The sequence below is a fragment of the Gobio gobio genome (assembly GCF_949357685.1).
Source record: "Gobio gobio genome assembly, chromosome: 23".
Lineage (NCBI taxonomy): Eukaryota > Metazoa > Chordata > Actinopteri > Cypriniformes > Gobionidae > Gobio > Gobio gobio.
In genome coordinates this window covers 3,364,249-3,383,305 of record NC_137119.1, presented here as the reverse complement: position 1 = coordinate 3,383,305, position 19,057 = coordinate 3,364,249, and the positions used below count along the sequence as shown (strand labels likewise).

Sequence of the window (19,057 nt, the reverse complement as noted above, 5' to 3'; positions counted from 1 at the left end):
TGCAGAGCGACCTGCAAATCTGTCTGTGTGAACGTCCTTTAAAGGGCACCTATTATATAACATTCCCTTTTATATGGTGTTTGAACATAAATGTGTCTGCAGTGTGTGTACACAACCACCCAATAATAATATATATCTACCCACTCCTCTTTTTTAATCCCCATAAATCATAAGCAGTGTCTCAGAACAAGCGTTTGCAGATTCACAGATGCGTAGGCCCCGCCCACGAGTGCTGACAGACTCCGCCCTATTATCATAGGCCCCACCCCTCAGTGAGCGTACACAGTCTGTCATGTTTATCGCCTCGCCAGAGCATTCAAGCAAGACATGTGTTCTTATTAAAGTTACTCAGTCAAGAGCTGTGAGTGATTTTCTGTTTTTCTGTGTGCGCTCAGAAAACTGTATCTCAGAAGTTTAGTCTGATAACTTTAAAACGCATGCAGATCATAAACTCTCACGATGATGAAGAACTGCAATGTCACTCGAGATGATCAAAACCAAACAGATGTTTTAGTTTTTGGCAGAGTATCCGAGGTACAAGCTGTACAGGCTCCGCCCTCTTCTGGATAGCAGCTAATTTGCATTTAAAGATACATGCACAAAAACAGCTGTTTTTTCTTGGGCATTTACAACATGATCTGTGGGGTATTTTGAGCTAAACTTCACACACACATTCTGGGGACACATGAGACTTATCTTGTGAAAAGTGTCATAATAGATCCCCTTTATTCTATTTATCCCCAATAGATCATTGATTAGAGATCTTTCTTTGCTCTTAGACCAGCGCTGAACTACGACTGAACTCTGACCTGTAAAAATGACGACTGGAAAATCCAAAAGTCTCCATTCTCTGCTACTAAACTAGGAAGAAAAGTGCTCCGCTCGACTTTGAAAATAAATTTGAATCATTAAGCTGTCAGTCCTTTGCCATCCCGAGTGCAGCCATTTCCCATCACGTAAAGGAAGAACGGGACTGCAAAGCAGATTTCCTTCGAATTTTCACCAACGGAGTGGCCAGTCTTGCTTTTGATCCAATGACCCTAATCCATAAGTCATGAGAGCTCTTTTCCACCTTGATGGAGACTTAAAAAACTCCTACGTATTCCAGATGGAGACTGAAGGAGAAGGACTGTCCTAGACACACATTCCCACATTTGCCTTGATTTATACCCATTCACAGACAATACAGACTCTAAATTATAAAAGACAATCTACCCAGTGGCCACAAACACATATTTGGACGCTTAGCAAACAATAGTAATGGTGCAAGTGATTTTGTCCAAGTCATTATTTTAGGCCACAGAGTCTGGGGTTTTTTAACTATAAAGCTCCTTTATTGATGAGTCCATGAAGAACGTTTAACATCCATGGAACCTGTTCATGAATTGAGAGATCGAATTTTCCTTTTTGCTTTTGACATATAAGAGGTCATCATACTATAAGAATATCCTGTAAGTTTCAGAACTGAAAACTTGTTAGTCCAATGTGGAATGAGCCTGTCATAGATGGTGAAAGAGCGCCTCTGCAGAAGAAGAGCGACGCCCACTTCATCATCACAACTGTGGCTCCGCCCACTGGAGTGTTAGTGAGATGACGAGGAGAGAAGAGCGACTACAAATCACCTTCCAAAGGATCCTAATGCTAGGAATGAGCTGATTTATTCTCAACAATGTGAATGTCTCAGTCGAGCATTATTTATTTGTGTTCGCTACATTTCACTGTGGATTCTTCGGGAAATCAGTCGCAATTTCGGCGCTTTTACGATATGGACTCGACAGTAACGCCACAACATGTGAGTAACCGTGTTCATTCTAACGCCTGATCTGAGACCAGTGGTTTCTGATATGATTCATGAACAGTCAGATGATCTTTGTCTGTGTGTCAGTGAATCAAACCAGTGACTAAATGCTCAACTTCACATTGTGTCTCTTAGTAGATGAAAATAATCTGTTATTTAAACTGTGATTAAATTATACATAGAAAGCGATCAAAGAACGCTCACTTTACAATCACTGGAGCTGTCAATCACTGGAGCTGTCAATCACTGGAGCTGTCAATCACTGGAGCTGTCAATCACTGGAGCTGTCAATCACTGGAGCTGTCAATCAAACAGTGTGAGTTTATCAGTGACTGAGTTCTGGACTCGTGCCAAAAGTTGCTCTGTTAGTGCAGAAATCTAGTCACAATGACGAGATCCTGCATTCATGAGCTCAACATGTGTGTGATCGGCTACAATGATCATCACTGCAACCTTTCATGCCACCATCTGAATAGCAGTGGGCGTTTACACTGAAGTCTCACAGCGGCCAATCACAGCAGTGGGCGTTTACACTGACGTCTCACAGCAGCCAATCACAGCAGTGGGCGTTTACACTGAAGTCTCACAGCAGCCAATCACAGCAGTGGGCGTTTACACTGACGTCTCACAGCAGCCAATCACAGCAGTGGGTGTTTACACTGAAGTCTCACAGCTGTCAATCACAGCAGTGGGCGTTTACACTGACGTCTCACAGCAGCCAATCACAGCAGTGGGCATTTACACTGACGTCTCACAGCAGCCAATCACAGCAGTGGGCGTTTACACTGAAGTCTCACAGCAGTCAATCACAGCAGTGGGCGTTTACACTGAAGTCTCACAGCAGTCAATCACAGCAGTGGGCGTTTACACTGACGTCTCACAGCAGCCAATCACAGCAGTGGGCGTTTACACTGAAGTCTCAGTAGCCAATCAGAGCAGTTAAAATCATACTAACATTATAAGTGCACCACAGGGAATATTATAAATCAATAAAATAATGCAGATCATGACCCCTTTAAAAAACTGTTCACTGAAAGGTTCTTTAGGGAACCAAATACGGTTCATTGCTGTAAATAAAAAGAATCAAAGAACAGTTTGATGCCTGTTTTAACTGTTTTGCATTGCTAAATACGGTTTGGAATGGCTGTAACTGGGTCCAATATTATAGCTGTTGTATTTCATTGCCCTTGACGTTCAGATGTGATCCTCATACTTTCCCGAGGATCTGTGTCCTCATCCCACACCTACAGCACATGTGCACTTGTTGATTCCAGAAGGGCAGGGAGTTTAACAAACACATCTCTTGACCCTCCACTGAGCTCAAATCACCGTGAGCTGCTGAGCCTCACAGTAGAAATCCAGTTATCAAAAGAGCCAAGGCTGAGGGGAGACATAATTGTTTTCTGGTCTGGAAAACAACTTCTCAAAAGCTTTCATATGTTTCCTGTCCTGTGCTTATGCAAAGCACAAGACCAATTTTGCCAGGCCTGAAGAGACATTCAAAATCAGGGTCAAACTCAAGAACAGATGCCTAGATGCAAATATATTTATGAATTTTATATGCGGTAAATAGTGGTTATATAATAGTTTCATTTGCCACTGTTTAAGCCAATTAAAGGGGTGATGAATTGAGAAATCAACTTTCCTTTGAGCCGTTGATATATAAAAGTTAATCTTGATATAAGAATATCCTGTAAGTTTCAGAGCTGAAAACGCCCTTGTTAGTCAAAGAAAAGCTTTTATTGACACCAGACCCAGAAAACGAGAGATCTCTGAATATGTCGTCCATTGATGTAGTAGGACGCAGAAGCGCCGCCTCAAGCCCCGCCCACCGACTCGTGGAGCGAAACGATGCAGAATCGATTGTAAACAAGACACAGGCCGAGACTGGATTTGCAGACATATTGAGATTAAAACACAATGCTGTGCGTTCTGATCCAACACACTGATGTGAGAGTTTTATACACTCACCTAAAGGATTATTAGGAACACACACTAATACTGTGTTTGACCCCCTTTCGCCTTCACAACTGCCTTAATTCTACGTGGCATTGACTCAACAAGGTGCTGAAAGTATTCTTTAGAAATGTTGGCCCATATTGATAGGAGAGCATCTTGCAGTTGATGGAGATTTGTGGGATGCACATCCAGGGCACGAAGCTCCCGTTCCACCACATCCCAAAGATGCTCTATTGGGTTGAGATCTGGTGACTGTGGCGGCCATTTTAGTCCAGTGAACTCATTGTCATTTTCAAGAAACCAATTTGAAATGATTGGAGCTTTGTGACGGTGCATTATCCTGCTGGAAGTAGCCATCAGAGGATGGGGACATGGTGGTCATAAAGGGATGGACATGGTCAGAAACAATGCTCAGGTAGGCCGTGGCATTTAAACCATGCCCAATTGGCACTAAGGGGCCTAAAGTGTGCCAAGAAAACATCCCCCACACCATTACACCACCACCACCAGCCTGCACAGTGGTAACAAGGCATGATGGATCCATGTTCTCATTCTGTTTACGCCAAATTCTGACTCTACCATCTGAATGTCTCAACAGAAATCCAGACTCATCAGACCAGGCAACATTTTTCCAGTCTTCAACTGTCCAATTTTGGTAAGCTTGTGCAAATTGTCGCCTCTTTTTCCTATTTGTAGTGGAGATGAGTGGTACCCGGTGGGGTCTTCTGCTGTTGGAGCCCATCCGCCTCAAGGTTGTGTGTGTTGTGGCTTCACAAATGCTTTGCTGCAGACCTCGTTGTAACGAGTGGTTATTTCAGTCAAAGTTGCTCTTCTATCAGCTTGAATCAGTCGGCCCATTCTCCTCTGACCTCTAGCATCAACAAGGCATTTTCTCCCACAGGACTGCCGCATACTGGATGCTTTTCCCTTTTCACACCATTCTTTGTAAACCCTAGAAATGGTTGTGTGTGAAAATCCCAGTAACTGAGCAGATTGTGAAATACTCAGACCGGCCCGTCTGGCACCAACAACCATGCCACGCTCAAAATTGCTTAAATCCCCTTTCTTTCCCATTCCGACATTCAGTGTGGAGTTCAGGAGATTGTCTTGACCAGGACCACACCCCTAAATGCACTGAAGCAACTGCCATGTGATTGGTTGATTAGATAATTGCATTAATGAGAAATTGAACAGGTGTTCGTAATAATCCTTTAGGTGAGTGTATGTGTTAGTATTGCATTGTTACAGATGGTTTGATATGTATTGATTACATACCTTAGCACGCGGTCACAGGCTGGAGAAGCTGTTATTGGTTCATTCGTGATCAGACTCGGACTTGTAACGCCAGCTCCCACGCCCATCAAAACCGAGCGTTTTTCAGAGAGCCTCAAAACCAGGGCAGAAAATAGCCTATTACTGATTCATTATGATGTTTCTGAATGTAAAAACCACGCGAACGTCATAAGTTCACCTCAGACAACAGTATAATTTTTTTTTAAAGCCAGTCCATGACACCTTTAAGCACTATCAACACATAATCACATAACCATATTACTACAGGAAAGAGAGTGTGTTATTGTGTTTAAACAGTTGAACGAGAAGGGAATTTTGAGCATCTGTTTTCCAAAAAATACTTTGCACCTGCTTAGATCACGGTGGTCCGAAGACATTCTGTCCCAAACTTCTGTAATTGCTTCACACTCTTTAAAAGAAAATGCCAACTTGTTGGATGAACACACAAGCACTTGCATAGTGAACCCCAAGCGGTTTAATAAAATCACAGAGAGAAAGACAGCTAACATCTCAGTTAACAAAGAGCTTGATTAAAATGATACTCATCTTGAATAGAATAACATATTTCTTTCTTTTTTCATCACCGATGTACAGTAGTGTGACATCCCCCCCAATAAATCCAATCTCACGTGTTCACAGGAGATGCATTAGAGATCAGGTCATGGCAGATGCGGATGGCAGATGTAAACAAGGCCATTGACTGTGAATATATTCACACACCCACATGTGTTGAGTTTTCAAAGCTGCGTAAACATCTGCACCACGCCATCATAAAAACCTGACTGTTTGTAAATATCCGCTGTTACTTCTGGGATCTGCACTAAAACATCTACTCGTGCCACCAGGGGAACCATATGAAACTACACAAATAAATATAGCTGTGAGCAGGGTTCAAGCGTTTAAGGCCTTTAAGCACATACGCATAAAAAGATATTGTTTTATTTAGCAAGCATGAAACCACAGATCATAGATGGAGAAGACCATTTACAGCCAATACAGGCAATTTACAGTTAATTCAACAGTTAAAGCGTCACCTATGGTCCGATCTCCCTAAAGTGTGCATGCTTCTTTAGAGTCAAATGCTGCATGTGCTCACATATTTTCGTAAAGTTCCAAGCTTTCGTTGAGGATTTAGAGGCTTTTGAGTATATTATTTGTTATATCACCCTGTTATATCTACTCAAAGGGTAAAGTTCAACTCTTTGGATAATTATTGATCTAGAGAGTTCAGAGAATTGTCCTGCATTGGATTTATTCAGGTTGAGCGAAAATCCTAGGACTAATTTGCAAAAGTAGTTTTTTTACATAATCGCAAATATTTAATGAATGATTTGATTGACAGCAGTGGTTCTTAAGGCAAAGTGGTTCTGTATGAAGAGTTCTATCAAATGATATGCATATTGTGTGGATGTGTGAAACACCGATTGGCCTCTGTTAACCTTGTCTAATAGGATTAATTTGCCGATGGCGGCCATGTTTTTTCGAGAAACGCCAATGTCCTCACATACAATCATGGCACCTTGAACAAAGACACTGCATGCCAATTTTCAACTCAATCGGACTAATGGTCATGTTTTTTTCCTGTCATATTGGGGGTGGGGTGTGGTCTGAGTCCAGTGGTGGTGGGTGTGGTCTGAGTCCAGTGGTGGTGGGTGTGGTCTGAGTCCAGTGGTGGTAGGTGTGGTCTGAGTCCAGTGGTGGTGGGTGTGGTCTGAGTCCAGTGGTGGTGGGTGTGGTCTGAGTCCAGTGGTGGTAGGTGTGGTCTGAGGACAGTGGTGGTGGGTGTGGTCTGAATCCAGTGGTGGTGGGCGTGGTCTGTGTCCAGTGGTGGTGGGTGTGGTCTGAGTCCAGTGGTGGGTGTGGTCTGAGTCCAGTGGTGGTAGGTGTGGTCTGAATCCAGTGGTGGTGGGTGTGGTCTGAATCCAGTGGTGGTGGGTGTGGTCTTTGTCCAGTGGTGGTGGGTGTGGTCTGAATCCAGTGGTGGTGGGCGTGGTCTGTGTCCAGTGGTGGGTGTGGTCTGAGTCCAGTGGTGGGTGTGGTCTGAGTCCAGTGGTGGTAGGTGTGGTCTGAATCCAGTGGTGGTGGGTGTGGTCTGAGGACAGTGGTGGTGGGTGTGGTCTGAATCCAGTTGTGGTGGGTGTGGTCTGAGTCCAGTGGTGGGTGTGGTCTGAGTCCAGTGGTGGTAGGTGTGGTCTGAATCCAGTGGTGGTGGGTGTGGTTTGAGGACAGTGGTGGTGGGTGTGGTCTGAATCCAGTTGTGGTGGGCGTGGTCTGTGTCCAGTGGTGGTGGGTGTGGTCTTTGTCCAGTGGTGGTGGGTGTGGTCTGAATCCAGTGGTGGTGGGCGTGGTCTGTGTCCAGTGGTGGGTGTGGTCTGAGTCCAGTGGTGGGTGTGGTCTGAGTCCAGTGGTGGTGGGCATGGTCTGAGTCCAGTGGTGGTGGGTGTGGTCTTTGTCCAGTGGTGGTGGGTGTGGTCTGTGTCCAATGGTGGTGGGTGTGGTCTGAGTCCAATGGTGGTGGGTGTGGTCTTTGTCCAGTGGTGGTGGGTGTGGTCTGTGTCCAATGGTGGTGGGTGTGGTCTGAGTCCAGTGGTGGTGGGTGTGGTCTGTGTCCAATGGTGGTGGGTGTGGTCTGAGTCCAATGGTGGTGGGTGTGGTCTTTGTCCAGTGGTGGTGGGTGTGGTCTGTGTCCAGTGGTGGTGGGTGTGGTCTGAGTCCAATGGTGGTGGGTGTGGTCTGTGTCCAGTGGTGGTGGGTGTGGTCTGAGTCCAGTGGTGGTGGGTGTGGTCTGTGTCCAATGGTGGTGGGTGTGGTCTGAGTCCAGTGGTGGTGGGCGTGGTCTGTACAAAGTGGTGGGTGTGGTCTTTGTCCAGTGGTGGTGGGCGTTGTCTGTGTCCAGTGGTGGTGGGTGTGGTCTGTGTCCAGTGGTGGGTGTGGTCTGTGTCCATTGGTGGTGGGTTTGGTCTGTCTCCAGTGGTGGGTGTGGTCTGTGTCCATTGGTGGTGGGTGTGGTCTTTGTCCAGTGGTGGTGGGCGTTGTCTGAGTCCAGTGGTGGTGGGTGTGGTCTGTGTCCAATGGTGGTGGGTGTGGTCTGAGTCCAGTGGTGGTGGGCGTGGTCTGTACAAAGTGGTGGGTGTGGTCTTTGTCCAGTGGTGGTGGGTGTGGTCTGTGTCCAGTGGTGGGTGTGGTCTGTGTCCAATGGTGGTGGGTGTGGTCTTTGTCCAGTGGTGGTGGGCGTTGTCTGAGTCCAGTGGTGGTGGGTGTGGTCTGTGTCCAATGGTGGTGGGTGTGGTCTGAGTCCAGTGGTGGTGGGCGTGGTCTTTGTCCAGTGGTGGTGGGTGTGGTCTGAGTCCAGTGGTGGTGGGTGTGGTCTTTGTCCAGTGGTGGTGGGTTTGGTCTGTCTCCAGTGGTGGGTGTGGTCTGTGTCCAATGGTGGTGGGTGTGGTCTTTGTCCAGTGGTGGTGGGCGTTGTCTGAGTCCAGTGGTGGTGGGTATGGTCTGTGTCCAATGGTGGTGGGTGTGGTCTGAGTCCAGTGGTGGTGGGCGTGGTCTGTACAAAGTGGTGGGTGTGGTCTTTGTCCAGTGGTGGTGGGTGTGGTCTGTGTCCAGTGGTGGGTGTGGTCTTTGTCCAGTGGTGGTGGGCGTTGTCTGAGTCCAGTGGTGGTGGGTGTGGTTTTTGTCCAGTGGTGGTGGGTGTGGTCTGTGTCCAGTGGTGGGCGTGGTCTGAGTCCAGTGAAGGGTGTGGTCTGTGTCCAGTGGTGGGTGTGGTCTGTGTCCAGTGAAGGGTGTGGTCTGTGTCCAGTGATGGTGGGCGTGGTCTGTGTCCAGTGGTGGTGGGTGTGGTCTGTGTCTAGTGGTGGGCGTGGTCTGTGTCCAGTGGTGGTGGGCGTGGTCTGTGTCCAGTGGTGGTGGGTGTGGTTGATACACTAATGCTGGGTTAAAAACAACCGAAGTTGGGTTGAAAAATGGACAAACCCAGCGATTGAGTTGCTTTAACCCAGCGGTTGGGTTAAATGTTTGCCCAACGTGCTGGCCAGTTTTATTTAACTCAACTATTGTTTAAAAATGACTATATGGCTGGCTTAAAATGAACCCAAAATAGGTTGGAAATTAAAAATTAGACACATAATTACTAGAGGCAACAATAATAATCAAAAGGTGAACATTTATTAACAAGCAATTTAATAAATGTTTAATGTTTAATTATTATTCATTAAACTTATTAGTTAATTTATTAAACATTATAAATGTTAACTTCCAACATACTTTTGGTTCATTTTAAGCAAGCAATACAGTAATTTTGTTTAACAATAGTTGAGTTAAATAGAACTACCCAGCAGGTTGGGCAAACATTTAACCCATTCACTGGGTTAAAAAAAACCAATCGCTGGGTTTTTCCATTTTCAACCCAACTTGGGTTGTTTTTTAACCAAGCGGCTCCTCCCGCAGTTTCTCTTGAAGCCAATACGGAAGTGCCTCAAACTGCAGTTCATCGACTGGCCGCTAGGGACCGGCTCCAGAAGGAGCAGAATCTCATTGAGCCCCATGTTAAAATGGCCAACTTTAGAGCAGAATAAAACATGTTTACATCCTGGTACAAATTGTGCTTTTGGTCTATACGGCTCATTTTGCCCTTCATGACAACTGTGAGGGGGGTGAATTTTTTTTATAACTCATTCGTTTACATTATATAAAGCCTTAAAATTCAGCATAATTAAGGGCGTGGCCATTTCGAGTGACAGGTGGATAGCCATTTATCTGCTGTCTGTTAGTCATCGCGTCACTTAAGCTCCGCCCACGTCCCGCCTTTTTGCCCATTTTCTGTTATCCGGGAGTGACGCGCGATGACGCGCTGCCAAGATGGCTCGTCTCTACTTTGCGCTTCAGAACGGCTCATCAGAATCCTATGGGTGACGTCACGGACACTACGTCCATATTTTTTTACAGTCTATGTTTTTAACCCAGCATTTTTAGAGTGTAGCAGGTATGACATGTGGGCGTGGCTGTAGTCCAGACGTTTACAGGTAACCCCGCCCCCTAAAGCAGCCTCTATTCATAACGCGCGTGAGCTTCAGATTGTGATTGGCTCTGTGATTGACAGGTGTCACCTCTCAGGGGGATTTCTGTGGCATCTGTCAGGTATTATTTTTGAAATCCTACGTTTTATGGGTGTTAGTAAAATGAAATTACATATGCAGCTTCAACCACTAGCCACATCTCAGGAATGTAGCCATGCTTTAATACTCCATGTACAATTTCTTCATGAATTCTACTTTTGACCATTACAAAATAATAATAACCTTATTTAAAAAATAATAATAATAACAAAGCTGCACATGCACAACGCTCCTTTTCAGTTGAGACGAGAGACAACATGATCACATTTGGCTTAATTTATTACAACTCATCAGAAGCAGCATTGATATTTCTACATTACAAATTATTATTATTACGACCGAAAGACACCAGTGCATGAAATATCCCGATTGTAGATGCTCAAGAATAAGATCTGTAGCCATGCATGGCATGAAAGTTGCAGTTCGTGGAGTTGACATACCTTCACTTCCACACTGTTTGCCATTGTTCGCTCCCATCCTGAAGAACTCATAGTCTCTCCCCCAGAGCAGCTGCTGTTACTCGGGCCGAGTCCTCGAGCTCGCTCCGCTCAGCTCCAGCCGCTCCTCACACTGCAGAGAAACATCTCCTCTGAGGGACACATTATCCCAGAGAAGCGGAGCTCGAGCGGGCGGTTCCGACAGATCTGATGTGCGTGCGTGTGTGTGTGTGTGTGTGTGTGTGTGAGAGAGAGAGAGAGAGAGAGAGAGAGAGAGAGAGAGAGAGAGAGAGAGAGAGAGAGAGAGAGAGAGAGAGAGAGAGAGAGAGAGAGAGAGAGAAACTAACTCACTTCCAATGCGACCACACGAGACTGAGAATATGGCATAATAAACATAATATAATATAATATAGCATAGCATAATATAATATAATATGATATGATATAATGTATTATAATATTATACAATTTAATGTATTATAATATAATATAATATAGCATAGCATATTATAATATGATATGATATAATGTATTATAATATTATACAATATAATGTATTATAATATAATATAATATAGCATAATATAATATTGTATAATGTAATATAATATATAGCATAATATAATATGATATAATGTAATATAGTATAATATAGCATAATATAATATGATATAATATGGCATAATATAATATAATGTATTATAATATAATATGGCAAAATATAATATAATATAATGTATTATAATATAATACCATATAATATATTATAATATAATATAATATGGCATAATATAATGTATTATAATATAATATAATATGGCATAATATAATATAATGTATTATAATATAATATAATATAGCATAATATAATGATATCATGTAATATAATATAATATAGCATAATATGATATAATATAATGTAATATAGTATAATATAATATGACATAATGTAATATAGTATAATATAGCATAATATAATATGATATAATATGGCATAATATAATATAATGTATTATAATATTATACAATATAATGTATTATAATATAATATAGCATAATATAATATTATATAAAGTAATATAATATATACATAATATAATATGATATAATGTAATATAGTATAATATAGCATAATATAATATGATATAATATGGCATAATATAATATAATGTATTATAATATAATATGGCAAAATATAATATAATATAATATGGCATAATATAATGTATTATAATATAATATAATATGGCATAATATAATATAATGTATTATATTATAATATAATATAATATAATATAGCATAATATAATATGATGTAATGTAATATAATATAATATAGCATAATATGATATAATATAATGTAATATAGTATAATATAGCATAATATAATATATAATATAATATGGCATAATCTAATATAATGTAATATAATATAATATAGCATAATATGATATAATATAATGTAATATAGTATAATATAGCATAATATAATATATAATATAATATGGCATAATCTAATATAATGTAATATAGTATAATATAGCATAATATAATATAATGTATTATAATATAATATAATATGGAAAAATATAATATAATGTATTATAATATAATATAATAAAATATAATATAATATAATGTATTATAATATAATATAATATGGCAAAATATAATAGAATGTATTATAATATAATATCATAAAATATAATGTATTATAATATAATATGGCAAAATATAATATAATGTATTATAATATAATATGGCATAATATAATGTGATATAATATAATATAATAAATGTATTATAATATAATATGGCATAATATTATTTATTTTAATATAATATAATGTATTATAATTTAATATCATATAATATAATGTATTTTAATATAATATGGTATAATATAATGTAATGTATTATAATATGGCATTATATAATATAATATAATGTACTATAATATAATATAATGTTTTATAATATAATATGGCATAATATAATATTATAATGTATTTGTCACAGTTCACCAGTGTGAGTGCTCGTGATCATCACCAGAGGGCACTCCAACCTGGACTGGCATTCCATCATAGACTACATTACCCATAATCCTTTGCCCGAACTCATTAGCACTCACTGTTTACACCTGTGTCTCATTTACCACATGTCCCGTGCCTATATGTTCACTCTGTCATTCACTGCAAAGTCTTGTTAGTCGTATCGCTGCATTTCTGAGCGGTTTCCCTGTTTTCTGGTCTCTTGGCTTTGGATTAGTTGCCCGTTCTGTGGATTTACTCTTTTGCCTGTCTCTCCTGTCTTGTTTGCTGTTTTCGACCTTTCGCCTGTTATTGACTACGACGCATTTGGATCCTCATGTTGGATCCAGTATGTTACAGTATTTTATAATATAATATAGCATGATATAATATGTTATAATATAATATGGTGAAGAGTATTGGACTCTGAAGCATGTATGAATGGCATTGCATTATTATAATCTCTCTGTGGTTGTCAGACTTTAGTGGAGTGTGTTCAGAGTTCAGTAACGTGTGATTTTGTGGGAAACTGACTTCACAGACACACACCAACAATGCAGAAGTGGCTCAGAGAAGGCAAGCTATAGTTGTGAAGATGAGGGAAAGGAGCACCGTTGACCCTGCGCTCTACAGATGCATCAGTAATTGAGTATTGCTAACCGTGTGGACCATTAATAAAATAAATATTAATATCAGTGGCAGGACCGGTCTGCGCTCTTACTGTGTGCTCTATTGTTACGGAGACTTCCTGTGCATTTGGGACTGTTAGCGGAAACCCTTTACTATGAACAAACAGGAAACATACACAGTATTTCTGTCGAGGAATTACTTCCATAACTCAGTAAATGCCCTTGACCTTCACGATGTAGCGACAATACAAAGTTCCTTATGCTTGTGCTGGGCGGACAGTTATTGTTTCAGAAAGCAACATTTCTCTTTATCAAAGTCCTATCATGACAAAGGTGAATATCACAAGAGCTTATACTTTATTCTCGGACCACACATTTTTAAAAAGCTCTTTCTAGATCCCAATGGCTGTTGTTAATTATGTATTCGTTTATTATCCATCGATCAAACGCAGAGTCTGTAAAACATGTTGAGTTGCACAAACGTTATTTTTCTTGGCAGTGAGTTTGAGAAAGCTGCTGTGTTTGGCTTGCATGGCACCGATCCGAGGTCTGCTGGCTGTCTGGACCAGGGTCAAATGCCAAGCCGGAGAACGCCTTTACAGCCAAACGCTCTGCCTCCACGGTATGCAGCCCAAGAACGCTATCTACTTCCTGTCTCTGGGGCTCTATTGATGCAGGCTGGCACACACACACACACACACACACACACACACATGTGCAGATGTGATACCACAGGAGGAAAACTTGAGCTCAATATGTGCTTTTGAAAAGGGCTGTGAAACCTGAGACTTGGAGAGAACGCGCAACGATTAAAGGTCAGATATTACACTACAATGTTTGTTCCTTTTATAGGATGAGGTGCACAACATTGCAGTCAACAAAAAACACACACTTTGAAGGAGGCGGTGTGATCGGGACACTCTCCAGAGTTCCCAAAGGTGGCACACTGCAACAAAATGCTTTTCTTAATTAGTATTTTTGTCTTTCAGTCCAAATATCTAAAAAAATCTTACATTAAGAAGCATTTACTAGACAAGCAAAAGTTTTTGTCTTGTTTTGGGGGAAAATAACTCAAAATTAAGTGAGTTTTTGCTTAAAATAAGCAAAATAATCTGCCAAAGGGGTAAGCAAAATAATCTTGATTCAAACAGAAAACAAGATTATTTAGCTTACCCCATTGGCAGATCATTTTGTTATTTTAAGCAAAAACTCACTTAATTTTGAGTTATTTTTTGCAATAAAATGACGTGAATTCTGAAGTTAAAGGGTTAGTTCACCCAAATATGTAAATTCTGTCATTAATTGCTCACCCTCATGTGGTTGGACACCCGTCAGACCTCCGTTCATCTTCAGACACAAATGAAGATATTTTAGTGTAAAGCTGATGCTGAGAAAGGCTTCAGATAGGCCTCCATTGGCATTCAGTACATTTACACTCACAAGACCCAGAAAAGGCACTTTAAACGTCGTTACAAAGTCCATCTCACCACAGTGGCTCTAAAATAATTTTACGATGCGACGACAATAGTTTTTGTGCGCAAAAAAAATCAAAATAACGCCTTTATCCAGCTTGTTCTTGTCTTCCGCGTGTGTCTCCACGACGCATGCGCGAGAATATGAGCAGATCCGGCGTTCGGACACATGACCCAGAAGAGATTTGTTTACGAGCAGAGGAAGACGCGCGTATCTCAGCTGTTGAATTCTACATTGATCGTGCTTTAGGTCTCGGCGTAGTTCTCAAAATGGGGCTAAAGTGTGCATTTCATGGATTCCCGAACGCCGGATCTGCGTCATATTCTCACGCATGCGTCGTGGAGACACACGCGGAAGACAAGAACAAGTTGGATAAAGGCGTTATTTTGATTTTTTTTGCGCACAAAAACTATTGTCGTCACTTCGTAAAATTATTGTAGAGCCACTGTGGTGAGATGGACTTTGTAACGATGTTTTTAGTGCCTTTTATGGGTCTTGTGAGTGTAAATGTACTGAATGCCAATGGAGGCCTATCTGAAGCCTTTCTCAGCATCAGCTTTACACTAAAATATCTTCATTTGTGTCTGAAGATGAACGGAGGTCTGACGGGTGTCCAACCACATGAGGGTGAGGAATTAATGACAGAATTTACATTTTTGGGTGAACTAACCCTTTAACGCTGTGTGTTGTAGTGCGACACAATGTAAGTGTGTTCGTGTTCATCAATTAATCGGTGGGCGTGGCTTCTTCGCGTTTACTGTACTTTCATCAGGAACAACAAGAGAAGAAATCGTTGACAAATCAATGCATTCTGCATGAAATACCAGTTTATTCTATGGCTAAGCTCTTTGTAAAGTGCTACAGTCACGTTTATATGATCTAATGATTATATATGTTGTTCATTCTTGTCAAATAATTGTCTATTTTGTTGAACAGTATAACTGCCGAACACTACTAGAGCTCATCTGTGTCCAGATTTATACAGTAATACAGCTGGCAAACTATATTAAAGCTATAAGTGTCACTGTATGCACTGCTTTTAACAATGTTTTGTCCTTAAATTGTACAGATGTGACATTTGGAGCTTTATTGACTGAACTTTGGAGGTTCTGCATGTGCTTCACATTATCACGGAAAATGTTCATTAAAGCTGCAAAAAGCAATTTAATAAAATGCTCTTAGCTAACGGCACTTGGTTGGATATTTTGTTATTTAATATCAGCCTCGTTTTTAATTACAGTTAAGTGTCCGACTATAATATTGACTATAGCATGATGGAATATTGCAGGTCTGCTCCCAAATAAAATACAGTAAATGGTGCACTTGCATTTAGCAAAATTATAATTGCTAGGATAAATTATAATAGAGATTATTTGTCAAATAATCAAAAACAAGAATCGCACATGACTCTTAACCCTCTGGTCCTCTTTGTTTAGGGGTCACACTTGGCTTCTTCGCCTTATAATGTAACTTATTATTGAAAATGTTTTAGGATTTTATGCAATATTTATACAAATTTGTATCAGCCATTTTCCCCATTGATAATAATACACATGCATATTTTTCAATTAAAGCAGAATTCCATGTTATAATAGAGATAGGGCATTTAAAACACATTTCTGTGTGGTGTGTGTGTCTGTGTTGTGTGTGTGTCTGTGTGGTGGGTGGTGTGGTGTGGGTGTGTGTGTGTGTCTGTGTGGTGGGTGGTGTGGTGTGTGTGTGGTGTGTGTGTGTGTGTGTGTGTGTGTGTGTGTGTGTGTCTGTGTGTGTGTGGTGTGTGTGTCGGGTGGTGTGGTGTGTGTCGGGTGGTGTGGTGTGTGTGTGGTGTGTGTGTGTGTGGTGTGTGTGTCGGGTGGTGTGGTGTGTGTGTGGTGTGGGTGGTGTCTGTGTGGTGTGGTGTGTGTGTGTGGTGTGTGTGTGGTGTGTGTGTGGTGTGTGTGTGGTGTGGGTGGTGTCTGTGTTGTGTGTGTGTGTGTGTGTGTCTGTGTGGTGGGTGGTGTGGTGTGTGTGTGGTGTGTGTGTGGTGTGTGTGTGTGGTGTGGTGTGTGTGTGGTGTGTGGGTGGTGTGGGTGGTGTCTGTGTTGTGTGTGTGTGTGTGTCTGTGTGGTGGGTGGTGTGGTGTGTGTGTGGTGGGTGGTGTGGTGTGTGTGTGGTGTGTGTGTGTGTGTGGTGTGGGTGGTGTGTGTCTGTGTGGTGTGTCTGTGTGGTGTGTGTGTGTGTGTGTGTGTGTGGTGGGTGGTGTGGTGTGTGTGTGGTGTCTGTGTGTGTGTGTGTGTGTGTGTGTGTGTGTGTCTGTGTAGTGTGTCTGTGTGGTGTGTGTGTGTGTGTCTGTGTGGTGGGTGGTGTGGTGTGTGTGTGTGGTGTCTGTGTGGTGTGTGTGTGTGTGTGTGGTGTGGGTGGTGTGTGTGTGTGTGTGTGTCTGTGTGGTGTGTCTGTGTGGTGTGTGTGTGTGTGTGTGTGTGTGTGTCTGTGTGGTGTGTCTGTGTGGTGTGTGTGTGTGTGTGTGTGTGTGGTGTGTCTGTGTGGTGTGTGTGTGTGTGTGTGTGTGTGTGTGTCTGTGTGGTGTGTCTGTGTGGTGTGTGTGTGTGTCTGTGTGGTGTGTCTGTGTGGTGTGTCTGTGTGGTGTGTGTGTGTGTGTGGTGTGTGTCTGTGTGGTGTGTGTCTGTGTGGTGTGTCTGTGTGGTGTGTCTGTGTGGTGTGTGTGTGTGTGTGGTGTGTGTCTGTGTGGTGTGTGTCTGTGTGGTGTGTGTGGTGTGTGTGTGTGTGTGTGGTGTGTGTGGTGTCTGTGTGGTGGGTGGTGTCTGTGTGGTGTGTGTGTGTGTCTGTGTGGTGTGTGTGTGTGGTGTGTGTGTGGTGTCTGTGTGGTGTGTGTGTGTGGTGTGTGTGTGGTGTCTGTGTGGTGTGTGTGTGGTGTGGGTGGTGTCTGTGTGGTGTGGGTAGTGTCTGTGTGGTGTGTGTGTGTGGTGTGTGTGTGGTGTCTGTGTGGTGTGTGTGTGGTGTGGGTGGTGTCTGTGTGGTGTGTGTGTGGTGTGGGTGGTGTCTGTGTGGTGTCTGTGTGGTGTGTGTGTCTGTGTGGTGGGTGGTGTGGTGTGTGTGTGTCTGTGTGGTGGGTGGTGTGGTGTGTGTGGTGTGTGTCTGTGTGGTGTGTGTGTCGGTGTGGTGTGTGTGTGTGTGTGTGTCTGTGTGGTGTGTCTGTGTGGTGTGGTGTGGTGTGTGTGGTGTGTGTCTGTGTGGTGTGTGTGTCGGTGTGGTGTGTGTGTGTGTGTGTGTCTGTGTGGTGGGTGGTGTGGTGTGTGTCTGTGTGGTGTGTGTCTGTGTGGTGTGTCTGTGTGGTGTGTGTGTGTGTGTGTGTGTCTGTGTGGTGTGTGTGTAGCTAATGTAGTCACCAAGTGTCATCCCATTCCAATGAAGCAAAAAAATTAAATACGTCAATTTTTAAAATATAAAAAAAAAAAGAGAAAATGTACAATTACCTTTAATATATTTTTTAAATTCTGTGGCAGAAACGAACTTCATAAATATCCATGACCATCTGTTTCTTTAATGTTAAATTAATGTTCAACCATCTGGCAGAAAACTGCAGGGCGACACTGAAGCTTCTCTTTCATTGACCGCAGATTCATAAAGGATTCTCATTACGGATTTGAGAGGATGTTTGGCACATGTTGTGCATTCACTAACAATCTTTACTTGCATTGGCTAGTTAATACTAAGGGTGTCCCGTACACAAGATGACCAGGAACGGCTTTGATTTCTTGACTTTAAAATCAATTTGTGTGATAAACCCGCATTCTAGACTCTTTTACTCTTTTCTCTCCCGTTGTGATGTATATTCAAGTGAAACGGCTTTTGGGACAAAAATGTAGGGCGGGGCTTAATTGGACAGTTGTGGTTTGCTATTGGTGGATCTCATGTGAGTGACAGCCAGTGTTGGGGAAAGTTACTGTGAAAAGTAATGCATTACAATATTGCGTTACTCCCTTAAAAAGTAACGAATTGAGTTACTTAGTTACTTTTTAAGAAAAGTAATGCGTTACGTTACTTTTGCGTTACTTTTTCTCACCTGGGCTGGGCTTGCTTTTTTTAAAAAGTTAAAAAAGTTATATTTTTGTAAAGACCTCTTCATACCAAAATGTAAATAATGCGCCTCAGGCTGAGGTAAAAATGCAGATTCCCTCATGAACACTAGAGGGCGCAGCTCTGGATAATGGAGAATAGGACGCAGGAGAAAAGTTTTACCAATAAAAACAAAAATCTAGTAATTTTCATCATCAAAGGTCAGCAGCAAGACATTGGTCAATTAAATATAAAGGTAGATTATGCA

The 19,057-nt window shown here is 41.8% G+C and overlaps 1 protein-coding gene across 1 annotated transcript in view; it reads right to left on the bottom strand.

The window, feature by feature from the left end:
* LOC307119594 (F-box/LRR-repeat protein 7) overlaps nucleotides 1–10,702 on the bottom strand; it is a 91,829-nt gene extending 81,127 nt beyond the window's left edge. Inside the window, exon 1 of the mRNA XM_079805953.1 lies at nucleotides 10,605–10,702. Coding sequence (XP_079662079.1) covers nucleotides 10,605–10,641 — 37 coding nt within the window. The 5' untranslated portion in view covers nucleotides 10,642–10,702. The remainder of the gene's footprint in view (nucleotides 1–10,604) is intronic.
* Nucleotides 10,703–19,057: the final 8,355 nt, after the last annotated feature.